Raw genomic sequence first — 17,310 nt, forward strand, 5'->3', positions numbered from 1 at the left:
GTAAGAGCTCGCTCTTACCTACATCTGCCTCCAGGGAGCCCAAGGCACCTGGGTGGCTGCCCATGTCCTCCGTTGATACCAATGCTTCTGGCTCAGCCATTTGTGCCAGGTCATGCCTGAGGCTGCCCTGAGGGTAACTCCTGGAGGCCTCCTGACTGCCCTAGAGGCAGTGTGGTTGTTCATGTCCAAGGGCTGCGTTTTCAGTCCTGACTCTGGACCCACGTGACTGTGGCAAGGTACCTAACCTCGCTGAGCCTGAGTTTCCTCATCTGTGAAATGGGAAGGATACCGTTGGACTCACAGGGGTGACTGTGACCCACAAAGCTTCTGATCCACAGGAGGGGCTCAGTAAAGAACAGACTGCTCTTAATGTGTACACTCATTATCCCTGACGTGCAAGGTGAGGTGACATCAAAAGCCCCTGAAATAGGATGACCTCCAGGAGCTGCACCTGAGTCCTGCCAGGCTGCTGACAAGGAGACTGGTGGCCTGAGTACAGATGCCCCCAGCCATCCCAACAGGGCAGTCTTCACGGTTGCACCTAAATTCTGTGCATTTGCAAGTTTTTATTCCTGTGCATAATCATGAAAAACCTAAAGATTTTTCTGACGATTGCCCTAGAATTCTTGGTTTGAAACATGACTGAGCAAAGTCCATCCCAACTGTGACCTCTTGCACCCTCTTGCCCCTATTTCAGTGGGCCTCGCACTCACCTAGGAAGAGAAGATGGTCACAGGTGGGGCTCATGCTCCTGGAGGGACTAGGAATATAAATAGGATCCGTTCTGAGCTGTGAATGAGTGAGTTGTTTTTGAACAAGTTTTCAAGCCGGTTGTGGTATCAATGATAAAAAGTGAATCATTAGATCATGTTCTCAGAGCACAGCGGGCTGATCCGGTCTGTTTGTGGCCATATTCCACTCTGAGCTTGGTGCCTGGCCTTGGTCTTGGAGTAAAAGGACAGAAGAATGCATGGGGAGCTGGGGGGTTTGGGGAAGACATTTGGAAGAAGCTTCCAGGAACTGAAAACAGCCATAGCTGGCTGCACTGCAGGTAGCAACCACCTAAACGCGTTTTTGTTTGTTTTTAGTTTGTTGATGGGTTGGTTGGTTGGTTGGTTGTGTTCGTAAATTCACATTCCGGGTGAGTGGTGTAGCCCAGACCTTCCAGAATGGAGCGGGGTCTCTTTCTTCTCTAACACCCTGTGTGTATCAAGTTGAGGGATCATACTTAACTGCCTGATCACTCCTTTGCCTCCTGAATTGTTTTCCTCTCAGGTGTACTGACGGTTTTACAGGGTAAAGATTGCTGTGTTTGGGCTACCCTTATAATAAAGTCTGCAGCATATCCGAAATGTTGCCAACGCTAGAATATTCAAGTCAGTCATTTGACATAGCCAAAGTGGCAACTCTAAGTGAGAAAACTAAATACACATCTTTTGTGTAGAAATACTGGCAACTAGCACCTCACGGTTCTTTGAAGTTAACCAAAGACTTTCACGTTTTTTGTTTGAAGCTCATTGACCCTCACCCTCTGCGTGTGCGGTAGTTATTACCCCATTCTATAGATGTGAAAACTGAGGCTCAGATTGAAAGCTTTAGGTTTAGTAGATGAGGTGCTCAGACATGGTCTTCCAATTCTGATTCTTCTCCACATCCTCCAGGCCACACACCCAGTCCAGAAGGGCCCCCCAGGGCTGCTGAATCTGTCACTTCTGCTATCAGGAAGAAAAAAACAAAAACAAACAAAAAACCCTCCATTTTAGTCTACAAAAAGAAATCAGTGGGAAGCAGGATGTCAGCAACATATTTTCCAAAACCAGTTATTCCTCTACTTTTTAATTATTTATCGGCTGTGGAATATGTAAGGTTATTATTATTATTATTATTATTATTATTCAATTGATTCAAACAGAGAAATCTGGATGGCTTCCCGTCCATCCCTGTTTCCTGCGACATTGGCTTTTCCTGTCACACAATTGTGTCAGCTCCAAGGAGTTCTCAGCAGCTGCCCAGGCTGTGTCATCCGTCTTCCTCCGGTCACTTCCATTTCTTTCCTGCAGTCCCCACATGGACTGATGTAACCCCCGAGCGTGGAGCTGTAGAACCCGGACTCTTTGGGACCCAGCACACATTTATTAACGAGGCAACAGAGTCAACAGAAACATTGAGAACAGGGACCTGTAGCCCCAGTGAATCCAGTGGATTACAGCTCCTTTCCCTGGCTGCCTCATTTCCAACAAGAAGAGCAGTTGTCTCTGAGTAATTCCCAGAGAGTTTCGCAGGCAGATAGCTCCTGACCCCGTGTCAAAGTTGATAAATTGGCTTAGTGTGATTCACCCCAAGGATACAGCAGTGATGCGCGCAATAGACTCCTCCAAGAAAAGAATTTTGTGACTACAGACTTGTCAAAGTCAAAGTCACCCCTCGTAATGTTTTCCTTGGCAGCTTCGTAATGGCTAAAATACTAAGCCGCGACGGCGTTTAGGGTGGGAAGGCATGAGGGGCATTCCTCTTTTGAAAAGTGAATTTTGTATGTTGTTTTATATTTCCCCAAATCACCCAGCTGTTTCATCCCCTTATTATTTGTAACCTTGCCATCAGCCTGGTAAATTTGCCCTCAAGGGTCCTTGGTAGTTAAATCTTAGAGAAAACGGTGATGTGTAGAACAGAAGAGGTCCCATCTGAGCCGGAGCCAGTCACTCTCGCTCGGTTGCTGAGAGAGACTGTCTGCCCGGGAACCAGGCAGCATTTCTTTCTGGGTCCGAGGTACAATCATTTTAAAGCGTTCTCGTGCCAAAGGAAAGTATCGTGAGAAAGGGCGTCTTTTCTGAATAATTCTCCAATTTCACTGCTTTGCACTGGTTTATCATTGCCGTACATCAATTCAATTAGCTGCTGTCTTGACGTATTTGGGATCATTTATGAAAAAGCATTAAAAAGCACACGGGATGAGCTTGCCAAAAGCTGTGACAGAAACTGAGGCTTGTTTTTTTTAACTACTGACATGCTCTGCACAGTGTCTCTGATGTCATCAGCAACTGTAGGGCCCCATTCAATGTTCTTTTCATCAATATTCCAGGGCCTAAAGCTATAAAATAAGAAAGGAACAGTAGGAGCCAAAGGAACAGGTTAGAATTGCCTTACGCTAGAATTTGAAGCAAGCGGAAGGAATTTGCTTCAGAATAGAAACAACACTGTTCACAGTCAGAACCTTTCCTGGCACCTTAAGAAGTATACGGTGCGATTAGTCAGTTACTCTGCTGTAACACTTACGATAGCCGACAATTCATTCATGATGTGAACTTGGCTTTCAGAGACAGGTCAGGAGACTTTAGAACATAAGGTTTTCAGAGGCCTGTCCATTGAGTTTTTCTTAGGAAATGGAACCACAGTCAAAAACAAAACTGTTTTCTAATTTAATTGCATGAACGTGACCTATGATGAGCCTATATTATAGTTCTTAATTTCTGACACAAATAAGTGTGGACTTGTCCATATATTATCTTTACGATGTTTGGATTTTAAATCTAGGTCCATTGTTCCCAAACGTTAATTTTGATTAATTACTCAGACTGTCAGCTGATGAGCCCTATTGTGATATAATCTCACTTCCAAGGGAATGTCATTCAGCCATAAAAAAATGAAGTGCTAACACGTTACAACATGGATGAACCTTAAACACGTGATGCTGAGTGAAAGAAGCCAGACGTGAAAGGTCACGTGTTCTGGGATTCCATTTATAGGAAATGTACAGATTAGTAAATCCACAGAGACAGAAAGCAGATTGGTGCTTGACGGGGGGGTAGGACAGGAGAATGAGGAGGAGTGACCACCTAATGGGTGAGGGGTTGGTGTGTTTTTAGAGCAATGGGAATGTTCTGGGATTAAACAGCGGTGTTGCTGCCACACCACTGTGAATGTGCTAACCGCCACTGGACTGTATACTTTTAATGGTGAATTTCATGGCATGTGAATTTTACCGCAGTTAGGAAAAAAATCATCAGGAAAGTTTATTAAAACACATGGTATTGGGCCTTACCCCTGAGTATTTCTGCGTATGGGTGGGGCCTGAGCATTGGCATTTCTAGGAAGTTGCTAGATGATGCTGAAGCTGGAAACCACCTTTGTGAACCTCTAATCTAAGCATATGGTGGGTAATGGATGGATTCGTCCTCCAGATTTAAATCAGTGCATCAAGGGCCACTGGGCACTGCCCACGTTTCAGCAGTTCCCTCTGGGTGGCCCAGCACTGAGCTGGCATCAGTAAAGAAAATGCAGTTTTTAAATAACTGAATTGGAATCACATCTCCTCTCTGTCATCCCCTGTGAACTCTGTATCAAGTCCCTTCACCCTGTTTGCAAAGTGGGCATAATAATACCCATCTCAATGGATTGTTTTGAAATAAGTAGGAAAAAAGAAAAAAATATATTACTAGGAGAAACTTTGCCCACCATATCACCTAGCTTAAAGCAGTTTCTCAATAAATAATTATTAAAAATATCTATAATATAGAAGTATCTAAGTTAAATATAACTATATTATATAGATAATTTTATATTTTTAATATAACTTCTATGTCAGATACATTATATGTGATTTTATATACTTCATGTTATTTATGTGGGTAAATATGCATGATATATTTATTTTTATGTGTAAATGTATTTCCATATTTATATGGATGGAGAGGCAGTGTGGAGAGTTGGCGTGTCCAGTAGTCAGTCCCCTTGGCAAAGGCCCAGCAAGGGGACCGTGCAAAGAGCTCAGGCCATATTTGAATCATCTTGGGATCCTCCTCAGAGCTTTGTATGTAACAGACACTTGGAAGTTAGTTCTCGAGTGAATGAGTGGATGACTGACTAAATGAAGGAGTAGTGAACATAGTCCCCAGAAGGTTGACTTTTGCTATCATCCAATGTTCGGACATGGAGCTGGTACCTAGGGAGCAGCGTGATGAGCTTGGCAGTACCAAGCGTCTTCCCGACGTCCTTCTCTTCTGTGTGGCTGAGATGGAGAAGTAACAGTCTCAGTAATCACTGTGCTGATAAGCCCTGTCCATGGATCCCTGGCATCACGCTGGCGAGTGCATCCATGCCTCATTTGTGGTCTATTGGCGCGTTTTTCATGCACACCCATGAACTGTTTTTGAATCCTTAGGCCAATGGTGAACAACATCTATTGTGCAGGAGCCACTGTGCAACCAGTGACCATTTGGATATAAAAGGTATTCAGATATGTGTAGATTTGGGTCGTGTAGTAATTAGGGGACCTATCTAATGCTTGGTCCTATCAAATTTCCTGATCTTTTGAGATTTGAAATTATTGTAGATCACTAAAGGCTGTTTATTGGGGGAGGGCCACTGGGTTAGATATAATTTTTAAATACTCTCTTAATTCCTACACACCAGTCAACTGGGAGGGTGGCAGCAGGATAAGGGAGGTGATGAGCAGACCCTGTTTGTCAATCAAAAGTAGTTTGGTTTAAAAAGGGAGGAAATAATAAGAGTTTGCAGTTCTTATGAAAAAAACTTCAGTCATTATCAGTACCTGGTCCACGCAGGGCAAAACCCCCTCTCGCATTTAATGATACTCTATGCTAGTCTTTTTACCATGACCTCAGCATGACCTTGAGTGGCTTAGGGGCCTTCTCTGCAGAAGGGATCTCCTCTCTGGATATGTGTTATTAAAAGAAGAGCCTACTTCTGTGTTAGTGAATAAATTCCTCTAGGCCAGTCACACCTGTCCTACACCTTTGTCCAGCTCTGCCCTCTGCCTGGAACGTCTGTCTCCAGATGTGCCCACAGCTTGTTCCCTCACACCCTCCCAGGGAGGGCTCAGATGCCTTCCCCCAGTGAGGCCCTCCCTGAACACCCCCCACACACATCCTCTCCCCCTGGCCTGTTTTTTCTCCTTAACACTCATTCCTTTCTAACACACTTAATTTACTCCGTTATTTTGTGATTATCTGTCTACCCCCCTGGAAGACAAGCTCCATGACGGCCAGGATTTCTATATGTTTTGTTTATTTCCATATCCCCAAAGCCTGGAACAATGCCTGGCACATAGTAGGTGTTGAATAAATATTTGCAGAATAATTGAATAATGAGTGACAGTTGGCTCTGCTTTACTTCCTCTTAAGCCCGACTTCCTCTAAATGCCCAAATAGGATTTAGGAATATTCTAAATCCAAGTAAAATAGTCACCTGTCTTCCCTGATGAGAAATCACGAAAGGAGGGAATCAGCAAAGACACTGTACAGGGACAAGACGCCCCTTGATCTCACCGCCATTTGTCATCTAAAGAGAGTTCTTGGCTGAATGCAGAGGCGTTTCTCCATCCTGGCACAGAGGAAATGGTAGGAATGCTGCCGGGCCAGCCCACGGGAAGGGCAGGAAGGTTTGGGGAAGGACCGCTGGCCTTCCCAGCAGGCGGCACTGGGTCACTCTGAGCAAGTCGGAAAGGCCCCAGATTGGAGGGAAAGTGGACCCAGTCACGTGTGCCCATGGCAGGAGCTGTGAGCCAGCAGTTGTTGGAGGTTGTAATGGTGCCGACTTTGGAAGCAGGTGGCACCAGGTGAGACCAAGCCATGCGGGATGAGGCCCGGCCCAGAGCTGTCCATGGACAACCCGGAAAAAGAAACTGGCTCTGTCTGTGAAGTCATCACTGCCACATTTGGCATCTATCTGAGGGGCATTACCACGTTGTTGTTAAAAACAAAGACACCCTCAAGGAATTAATGCCTGGACGTAGTTCCTCGGCGCAAGGTTGAAAACCTGTGAACCGGATGGATGTTACTTATCCGTGATTCTAAGTGAGAGATCATTTTTAAAGCATTTGGGGTTTGTCTTTCAACAAAATAAGGAGCTAAGAGAAGCAGAAATGTGCTGTTACACAGATAACTATAGCTGTATCTGAAAACACACAACTACAGTTGTGTCAACAACGATCTGTCCTGTTTGTGTCTCCCAAACACTCTGAAGTTTAAACCCCGGACTTAAACTCATCTCATTCATCTTCTGTCTCGTTAATGCCAACCCCCCGCTACCCTCCCAAAACCCAACATGTACTTGTTATTTTGAAAGACGGTGAGATGAGGGGACTTGTCTGAGCTGTGACGGGAGCCAGCCTCTGTCCTCTGATCTGTGGACGCTGATGGTCATTCTCTGCTCTCTCGTGAAGCAGGGTGATTCATCCTGCTTTTTCGTCAGGCTTCTCTCAACTACTGTTATTTTTGCTATAACCCCTTCCTGAGGCTTACAATCTATCCTAGTGTCTTTCCTCATTAACTGTGAACATATTCTGGAAAACAGCTCCTTTCCAGAATGAACTAAGAGTTTATCACAATGCCTGGTTGCATGTCACTGAGTGAGAATGATGTCTGGTTTCCCAAGGCAGGCCCTGAAATATACACATGCCCTAGGAAAACTCCCACACAGGGAAGAAGGGCCAGTCTCTGCCTCGATGAGATTTACTTCTTTGCAAAGAGAAGAACCGCTCTCAATTCCCTATGTAATGTACCATTGTCTTTTCAACACAAAGCCCTTCTAAATTGATAAGTTTACAATTTTTCTTGTGGATCATCCTTTGAAGCTATTCAGCATCATTTTGATACCAGAAATAATCAATCTGTCTGCCAAGGAAAGTTATAAAGATTTCAAAAGGAACTTGGTCACAGCAGCACAAATAAATCATGGTTGGTTGCCTTTGCACCTAAGAGCCTGACTTGCATCTGTTAGTGTATTTGTAGATTAGAATTATACTCCAAAGTCAGTAACCTGAGACTGATAGAAAGCACTTCGGGGGAGGGGGGGTAGTGTAGTGCTACCAGTTTGGCCACGGGCATCACTGTGGTCTTGAAACATCTCCAGACTCAGTCATGAAATAGTGGCTAGCATGCCGTCTTCAGGGAAACGTAGCCGCGTGCTTTGGTTTGGCCAGTTGGGATCCAGTTACGATGTCATTCCTGTAAGCACATGCCCTAGAAGTGGGTGCCAAGGTTGGTGGTCAGCAGGCCCTGCCTTCTCACTAAGTAATAAAACCTGTGTTTCCGGCATCCTGTCCCTTATAATCCTTGCTGCTTTAAGACATGGGAAAACGCACTTGTAAAAAAGAGCGAGACACTCTCTATATGTTGGGTACCACTAGCTGTGGTAGGAAACAAACCCCCAACTTTCAGTGGCTTGCCATAATAGAGGTATGTTTCCCTTCCACGTGACACGCTGGGTCTCTATACTTCAGGTGGCTTCCTTCCCTACAGTGAATCAGGACCAGGTGCCACCTGTGGTTGCTCTCTGTCCCAGGACATTGGCACACCCTGGGCTCAGCTGGCGGGAGGGAAAAGAAAGGACATAAAGCAGAACCCTCAAATACCTTTGACCCGAAGTGACCCATATCCGTGCACCTCTCCTCGGCTCCACTGCCAAGAATTAATCACACAGCCCACGCAGGTGCAAGGGGGCCGAGCAGCCCCTCTAGATTGTGGAAGGGGGAACATGAGCTTTGCTGGGAAGTTGGCCGACTTCGCCACATCCCTTTGTAGCCCTGGTACTTCGAGTTAAGAGCAGGACCTGCATTTCTGGCCCTCTCCATTCTCTTACAACTGTGCTTGGGGAAGACGGCGGTGTGCCCTTCAGAGACCGGAACGCTGGTATCGGCCAGCCCTGACCTGCACTGGGGGTGGTGTCCGTGGAACCGCTTGGCACAGCCATGTGTACTTGTTTCTCCTTTTCACTTTCCAAGAAGGACATCAGTCGATGTTCATATTACAAGCTACAGATTCTAAGAATTCATGTTCCATCGTATCATTTCACACAGAACTATTAATAATGTCTGTAATGAGACACTGTCTAAACATGCTGATTTGAAAACCATCAAAAGATCATTTCTCTTCTGATGAAGCATTTCCTCACCCGTGGTGTTGGCACTGTACAGGAATGGATCGCAGGGTGCAGCTGAAGGCAATTCGCCTTACACTGCGCATTGAAAGCTTTGTTCACTGAGACTAACAGTAGACGCCTGCGCAGATGTCACTGGTGGGGACCCCCAGACACAGGACGAGGGCAGGCGAGGCCACGTCCTGTCCTGCCGACTGACTGTTCGGGCCCTTCTCCACAGGTACCCGTTCCCCGTGGTGTTCAGCAGCTGCAGCAGGAAGGACCTGGAGGCCAGCCTGGAGAAAGGCATGGGGATGTGCCTCTTCAACCTGCCAGAAGTCAAGCAGTCTTTCGGGGGCCGGAAGTGTGGGAATGGATACGTCGAGGAAGGAGAGGAGTGTGACTGCGGTGAGCCAGAGGTAAGGGAGACATTTCCAGGGTGTTTGTCTCGCATTCCTGTCTGGGCGAAGAAGAGAGAACTTGGAGGGAATTGTGTAGCAGAAAGAAAGTGCTAGAATTTCAGACTGCCAGCGTTCTGTATGGCCACCTTGAACAAGCCTCCCAAGCCAAGATGGCCTTGAATTTTAAGTTCTGTCACTGGTTTAAAAAAGATAAAGAATCTTCTCCGTTGAAGGACAGGGTATTCTCTGCAAGATGACAAGAACAGGCATTGAGCTTTGAGTATGACAGAGGAGAGAGCCTTGGCATACCAGCTTCAAATGACTAAGCACCCTTGCTCTGTCTGTAAGGTGTGGACAGAGGGGAATTTGGAAAAACAGCATTCACTTTTCACCAAGAGCTTCCTCCCCAGTTGAAATTCTGCCTGGCTGCTGCTGTAGCCCCCTCTGCATGCGGGACCCGAGGCTCCCCACCTCCACCCACCCGCCCGCCTGTTAGCTTTCAGAAGCAGTAAGCACAAACAGGGAGCATTTTTATCCATCAAAGGGCTCATTCAATGCAGTTTTCCCGCCAATGCCAGAAAATGATCGTTTCTGTAGGGCCCAAGTTAACGTAAATCAACATAAACATCTTAACAGCCACTTTTTAATCTCTGAATAATCTTGTGAGGGAAAGTGAAAGACAGAGAGGATGAGTGAGACCTGGTGAAGCAAGTGGCCCCTGGAAGCGTGGAGGAGGTTGTGTTTAGAATAAATCAAAGCAAGGCCTTTGTATAGCAGGCAGTCCTCATGTAGGATTTCCTCCCCAAGTGCTTATGCAAGCTGAAATGGTTGACAAGTTCAAGGCGGGCTTAGCTCAGTTCACAGATAGGCTTGATTAGGGTTTAGGAAGAGCATGTCTTGGAGAGCTGCTCTGAAAGGAAAATTGTGCTGAGACTCTGGGACGTATCTCGAATTCCTCTGCTCATCCAGCAAACAACTCATTGTAGAATCTTCATCACATCCTACCTCCAAGTCGCTGAGGTTTCCCATCCCAGCAGGAATGATCTTGGTCTCGGTCTGACCATTTCTGCAAGAATATTGGGGGTGAATAAGCACTGGGCATGGGGGTTTTAGCGGTGGTTTCAGTGAATGTTTTTGTGCCCTTGCCAACATCAGGATTCATCGGTGACAACAACCCTGCCCACAGCAGTGTTTAATTTTGCTCACGGTGAGCAGGGAGTGGTTGCTGTGCAGGAGCAAGTCCTCATTATGGGGTTACAGAACCTCTTTATAAGATTAATAGAGGAACAGTTGAAAACGTCATGGTATGGAGTATGCAAATGGGTAAATTCCTTGGACACTTTAATTGCTTGAAGAAAAAAACATTAGCTTAAATTATCCATATTTCTCAAGAGATGCCATGCTGACTTCAAAATGGTTTGTGTTTGATTTGAATTCCTTGTAATTGTTTATTAATCTAAATAAATTGGACAGCTCTTCATGGAGCCATGAACTGCCAGGTTTGGAGTGACTGCATTAGCTGTCATTAACTCATATTCTAGCATGACCACCAGCATCGCCGCCACCCTCACCATCACGCTGTTAAGGGTACCGCTGTTACTGTCTCCATCTCGATTACCACCACCACCACCATCACCACCATTATGACCCCTACGACCATCTCCACTGTTTCCACCATCCTCACTACCACGATCCCCAATGTTACCACCATCCTCATCACCAGCATCACCACAACCACCGCTATGGTGTCAGCAAATGCTTCAGTGCCAGAATTCTGCCGGCCACTGCTGTGGTGATCCTCAGTGTTATCTCCGTCAAGGAGTCATTCAGCTGTGGCAGGGTGCTTCCAATCTCCCCAGGCAGCGTCCTGCATTGCAGGGCCACTTAGATTAAATCAGATTCTTTCCTAATACACAGCCAAATTTCACTTGCATGTAATTCCCAAATTTCTATATGTGTGGTTAGGGTTCTTATTTCATAGGATAAGTGCTTGATAGTTGAAGAGAACTCTCCTTCTCCTCATCCAAATTTCTTTCTTCCAAGGAATCTTTCAAAGTCACAGGTGAGACTTTTGCCTCACTTTTTAGGGTGTTTTGTTTTGTTTCGTTTATTTTTGTGTTTTGGTTTTCAAGGTTCAGGTTCCATCTGTGTCTAATGGTGTGACAGCCCATTTCCAGTTTCGAAATCGCTTTGACCAAAACTTTCAATCCACCTATTAACCTGGGACCTGTATCCCCTAAGCAGCACCCAGGCCCTGGAAATCGTCCTCGTGCCTGTGCTTCAGATTGGCCCACACAGCCCATGGCCGTCAGGGACTCTGTGCCTCAGTGACTCAGAACACCTGCCCCGACTCTCAACTGAAAGCAGCATCTGTTCCCCTGATCCCAGAAATAATCTCCACTGTTTTCAAGAAGATGCATTAGTGTCTTATCCCCGTTCATTGTGATGAAGAAGCCATGTCTACTACCTACAACGTGAGAATGACAATAGGGCATTTGCAGGGAGCTTTCTAATGGCTTCATTATTCTTCCTTCTTTGGAGACTTAGTGCTCATCAGCTCCGTTGAACTTCTGTTGAGTCCTAAAATAATAAATGTATCGACAGATGAGGAATTAGTCTCTTATGATAAATACAGTACTGCAGAAGAAATAGATGCTGTGTCATTACAAAAAGGCCAAGTGACTGCTGAAAGCTTCCCACACAGGGCATTGGATTTACATCAACCATAAGGATATCCTGACAACTCACTCACTCTTGCAGCTAACAGGGCTGGAAAGGCAGTCTTATCTCCTTGCTTAAAGTCAATGGGATGCCAGTAGCTCGGAAATAGCTTTTAAACTTAGTTATCTTTCTCACATTATCAATCCTCTTTGAAGTCAAAGCTATTCTACTTGGCTGCGTTTCCATTTGAACTGCTGCTTATATTATGTAGTGATTTGGTGGGAGGTGGGGAGGGAGTTCTTAGAGGATCCTAGGACCCAGTCTTAGGATGGCTGACTGATTTAACTTAGAAGTTCAAGGAATTCTGTAATTTGGCTAATGGGTCATTAGTAGAGCCACTTAGACCACGATGCACGATGAAAAGGAGGACGACGTTGCTGTACATTTGATGGCAGTGATCAGGAAGGCAATCGATGGACTCTTTTTTTAAAAAAAAAAAAAAAAAAAAACAAGTTCCTAAACTTTTTAGGGTCATAAGTCCATGAGTTAGAATCCCTTACTGTCATGAAAGTTACAGCTACGACTTCTGCTTGGCAGTTTTATCTTGTGTATATGATAGACTCCGGATGTTTATAGAATCCTTGAACAAATTTAAAATTTAATAACTTTGGATGTATATATAATAGGAGCAACTGGTAAATCCTAACGAGAGTATAATTTGTAGAGTCTGACACAGAGTCCAGTTCAGATATCTAAGTTAGCCATACGTCTTCTGGATCATTGACAAAATTTTCTTAATTGCATTAAACATTGTAATTATAAATTCATTCAGAAGATGGTTTTCAGGAATGAACTATTATACTATTACAATAGTATGATTGGCTTCATTGTAGCCAACAGTATATAAATTCTTCAGCACATATCATACATTACTAGGTTGGTGCAAAAGTAATTGCAGTTGAAAAGGTTAAAAATAATGTCAAAAACCACAATGACTTTTGCACCAACCTAATAATTAAAGTTAAAGGACACTGATAAATTAATCAATACTAAAGATTCTATGAACTCTTCCTTCTCCTGGTAATTCAATTTTTTATAAACTGTGTAAGCTTTAAGTTATTGGAGTATTTTGAAGTACAAGGACTTCATAAATACACTAGATAAATGTGGATAGGCCTTCTGTTGAGAGATAGGGACAAGGTGTCAATCTCTTGTTTCTTTTCGTTAGAAGAAGATAGGTAGTTGTGAAGGACTGCGTGATGGACGGGGTCGTTTCCTCTCTCACTTTTATTTCAGGGAGGACAGTGCATCTCATGTTTGATCTGTCTGTTTAGAGTCCTTGTAAATCAGTGGGCAGAGCCCAAAGCCTCCTTCCAGCCTCTCGGTCCTTCTCACCTGCGTTTCTGACCTGAGGAGCGCCTGCTCAGCTCAGACAGCCCACCTGGGCTGAGCAGATGTCTCATCGACAGAATTCAGTTGGGTGGCAGGGGACTGTGGTTCAAACACAATTGATGTAATTTCGTTTCCTTCCGGTTCGCGCAGGTTGAAAGGCTCAGTTTTGGAAGGGTGATGTTTGTCTGCATCTGTGTATATTTTGAAAGAAGTAAGTTCAGAGTACTCCAGTGATCCTGAGACAGTTCGTGACAGTAATCGGACACCAGCTCTTCCCTACAGAGCCCCAACTCTAGCTGGCTTGAATGAGTTCCCTTGCCAGCCTTCCTGTCCAGGCTCACTTACTCACGAAAGGCACTGTCGACTGCTGCTGAGTTATTCCTGGGGACTCACCCGCCCCGTCAGTTCATAAACACTTCCGAGAGCTTTGCTTTCTTACAGATGGAAGATAATCCTCAGGCGGGCTGGTGTTCAGCTCCAGGGCCAGGCCGTCTGGTTCTTTCCTCCCTTTTGCAGTCACTTCAAGGCACAACCTTTGCTTTCAATGCGTAGCTGCTCCCCTGACCCTGTCAAATGAACCCCGTCCCCCTCTCCAGGAATGTACGAGTCTCTGCTGCAATGCCACCACCTGTACCCTGAAGCCAGACGCTGTATGTGCACACGGGCTGTGCTGTGAAGACTGCCAGGTGAGTTTTCTGGCCCCCAAGCTTGCTCGCAGGTTCAAGTGCTTCCACACTGACGCAGGGCGAGCAGTACGGAGCCCACGGCTACGGAAATCGTAACTCCTTACCATATAAGTCGGTATTCTCACCTCCTGTGTTTGTGATCTTCCGATCTCCCTGGGAGATGTACATTCTTCGGCTAAGACACCTATGATAAATTACTTACAAGCTGAAAAGTAATTGGACCAAAGCACTCATTCGATGTTAAATATTTCCGTTGGGCTTGCTGTTGGAGGCACCGGCTGTCCTAACAGCAGACCCAGAAGGATTCAGAGTCCCCATTCCTGTCCCTCGGCTTCAGGCTGGCCTCTGCTTGGTCCCCACACCATCTGCCTGCTGGGCAGAGCAGCCGTGGCTGTCCGGGGCTTCATAGAAACATCTGGATCTCCATGTCCTCTGAACGGAAGGTGCCGGCTGACCTAGCCCAGCCAGGAGGCTGGTTTTATACCTTGGCCGTTCCTGCTGCCATCACAGCTCTTGTTTTGGCAATTCCGTTGTTTGTCTCATTGTTCAGAGCTGAGAAGTGACGGGGAAGCCTGAGCTTTTGATTCAGAAGTTCCAAGGGTAGAATTTTATTTCGTTTTAATTAAACAATTGATCTTGGCGTTCTGCTTGCAGGAACCTCTCTCGGAGCACAGTGATCCAGGAATGCAGTAAAACATGTTACGTTCAGCTTAAAATATCCGTTTTACCCTCTTCCTACTTGTGATTGATTAATGGGACCATTCAAAGAAGCTGGCATGCAGCAGCCAGTGGCAAAAGATGCTTGCAAGAGGGTCGGGCAGGGGAGGTCACTGGCTGCCTTTACGTCTTCAGTCACAAAAAGATGAGGCATTGGTCGGAGGGTCCCTCACACCCCATGCTCCCCCTGCTTTACTTCTCCTCCACGTCTCCCCACAAAGGCCTCCAGACAGGTTTCCAGCTCCATGGGTTGATGACAGCGTACGATTGCTGTTATGACTGTGCCCTTAGAATTGTTTTTGTCATCTTGTCCCCACATGCTATTAATAACACTGTAAATGCAACCCGCATCTTAAAACATGTACTGGTGTTGATGACTAGAGAGCTTTTCCTTAAGAATCAGCGAGTCTATCCGGCAGACCCCCTGCTGCCTGCCCCCAGGTGACAAGAGCCAGTGACCAGCTTGTCTGCTCATCAGAAAACGCTAATGTTGCATGACACTAAAAAGAGTCTGCTCTTGGTTGCCCCCCATAGCGGAAAAGGGAACCCCAGAGTAAGACTGTTAATTCAGTGTCTCCCTCTGCTGTAAGGGGACTTGCTTTGAAGTCTTTGCCCCTTTATGTGAGGCTTCGTGAGGATGGTCTGCTCCATTGCATCCCAAGAGTGCTGCTGAGAACCCACTCCTCTTATTCTCTCCTTCCAGCTGAAACCAGCAGGGACGGCGTGCAGGGACCCCAGCAACTCCTGTGACCTCCCAGAGTTCTGCTCGGGTGCCAGCCCCCACTGCCCAGCCAACGTGTACCTGCACGACGGGCACCCGTGTCAGGGGGTGGACGGCTACTGCTACAACGGCATCTGTCAGACCCACGAGCAGCAGTGTGTCACGCTCTGGGGACCAGGTACGCAGTGCCACCAGCTCAGCTCAGAGTGGGGGACTGGGGAGCTTGCTCGCTGCTGCCGGAAGCATCACTGTTTCCTGGAGGCATTGGCTCCTGGCACGGCTGGGAGCAGCCCTGAGGAGCTCAGCGTGGTCCAGCGAGAGATGTGTGAGCACCTCCTATGGGCCTCATGGGTGTCAGGGACGAATCAGCCATGACCTCTGACCTCAGATAGCTTAACAGGGAGTTGGACAGACGGACATACAGAACTTTCCACCAATGTTCTGATTGTGTAAGTGCTTCTTAGTGCTCAAATGAGGACCCCAACCAGGAGCTGAGGGTGCCAGAGAAAGTCACTGCCACTGGAGGGGCCAGAGGGCAGCTGGAGAGAGCCCCTCAGCAGACCTGAGGCATGAGCAGTCTGACCGGGGAGGACAGGGAGCGGGGAGCAATGAGCCAGCATTTGGATAGAAAGGCACATAGAAGGGACAGCTTGTTGGAGGCCTGGACACCAGAGCTAAGTGGAAGAAAATGGAGACAGGAGTTGAGGCCATTTTGGTTCTGAAGGCAGAGTGATGGACTCGTGTGTTCTAGGAAAAGCACCCAGGCAGGAAGGTGGCTGGCTGAGTTAGAGGCGGTTCATTCACTGCTTCTTGTATAGGGGACTCTTGGCTGGAGGCTCGGTACAATTTGTCCCTTCTAAACCTCCAGTGACCCCTGAGGCAGGGACAATGACTACAGTTTTACAGAAGGCAAAGTTCAAGCTCAGCAGCGAAAAGTCAGTCTCCTCAGGTCGTGAAGCTGGGATTTGAACTGGGGCCATCACGACCCAAAACCCACACGTGACTCTCCCCCTGCAATCACCCCAGTGAGCCAGGTCTTGAACTGAAATTCCATGGAAGTTCTCAAATTAAACGGATGCTTGGATATGAAAGGGGGAGGAATTACTCCCCTGTGTGTGGTTCCCCTGCATGGTCCATCTTCTGGGGCCAAAGGCCCAGGGCCCTGTCGGCTCGTCACCCCAGGAGCTGCTGCTCGTTTCCAGCTCCCATGGAGAGTATTTTCTAAGAATGCAGGCCCCACCCTGTTGTCATTCTTCTCCCTCCTCCCGCTGGCTGCAGGGTGACCTCAGTTCTGGCCAGAGACCCTAGCTGTGGCAAGGCCACTGTGGTCAGTGAGGCAGAGAGCCAGGCGAGCTCAGGCCCCAGCTCTCGGGAGGAGAGAAATCCAATACGGACCTTTGTCAGCCTTTTGTGGTGAGGTTTTGGTTTTTGGAGTGATGAGGGAAGTAAACTAGAGCAGAAAATGATGACTAAATATTTAAGCTTAGGTTTTAAATGTGCTGTGCTGTGCTGTGCTGTGATGTGAAAGCAATAACTCACGCAGGGGGAACAAGGACAGGTGTGTTCTGGGCCTGGGTCCTGCCATCAAGCCCACCACCCCGCCAGCCAGCAATGGCACTCTGCACTTGGAACCTTCTGAGGGAGGAGAAAGAGCTGCCTGGATGCAGCCCCATTCATCTTACCCTCTGAGTTCTTCCTACGTTCCTCAGGCTTCGTTGATGGGCTAGGCAGGTGGAAAATAGGATCCTGAAGGACCTGGGGCCTTAGTGCTTCATCTTTGGACCCTGACCAACCCCCCAGTCCTGCCCTCCTTGCCTGATGGCCTGGGAGGGCCCCCAGGCAAAGGTGGGGTCTCTCT

General features: G+C 46.8%; 1 protein-coding gene across 1 annotated transcript in view; it reads left to right on the forward strand.

Moving 5' to 3' along the window:
- ADAM12 (ADAM metallopeptidase domain 12) overlaps positions 1-17,310 on the forward strand; it is a 323,861-nt gene that overhangs the window by 265,540 nt on the left and 41,011 nt on the right. The window contains exons 12-14 of the mRNA XM_033131268.1: positions 9,116-9,293; positions 13,925-14,014; positions 15,435-15,630. Of these exons, the coding sequence (XP_032987159.1) occupies positions 9,116-9,293; positions 13,925-14,014; positions 15,435-15,630 (464 nt within the window). The remainder of the gene's footprint in view (positions 1-9,115; positions 9,294-13,924; positions 14,015-15,434; positions 15,631-17,310) is intronic.

Source organism: Rhinolophus ferrumequinum, chromosome 16 (assembly GCF_004115265.2).
Source record: "Rhinolophus ferrumequinum isolate MPI-CBG mRhiFer1 chromosome 16, mRhiFer1_v1.p, whole genome shotgun sequence".
NCBI classification, from domain to species: Eukaryota; Metazoa; Chordata; class Mammalia; order Chiroptera; family Rhinolophidae; genus Rhinolophus; species Rhinolophus ferrumequinum.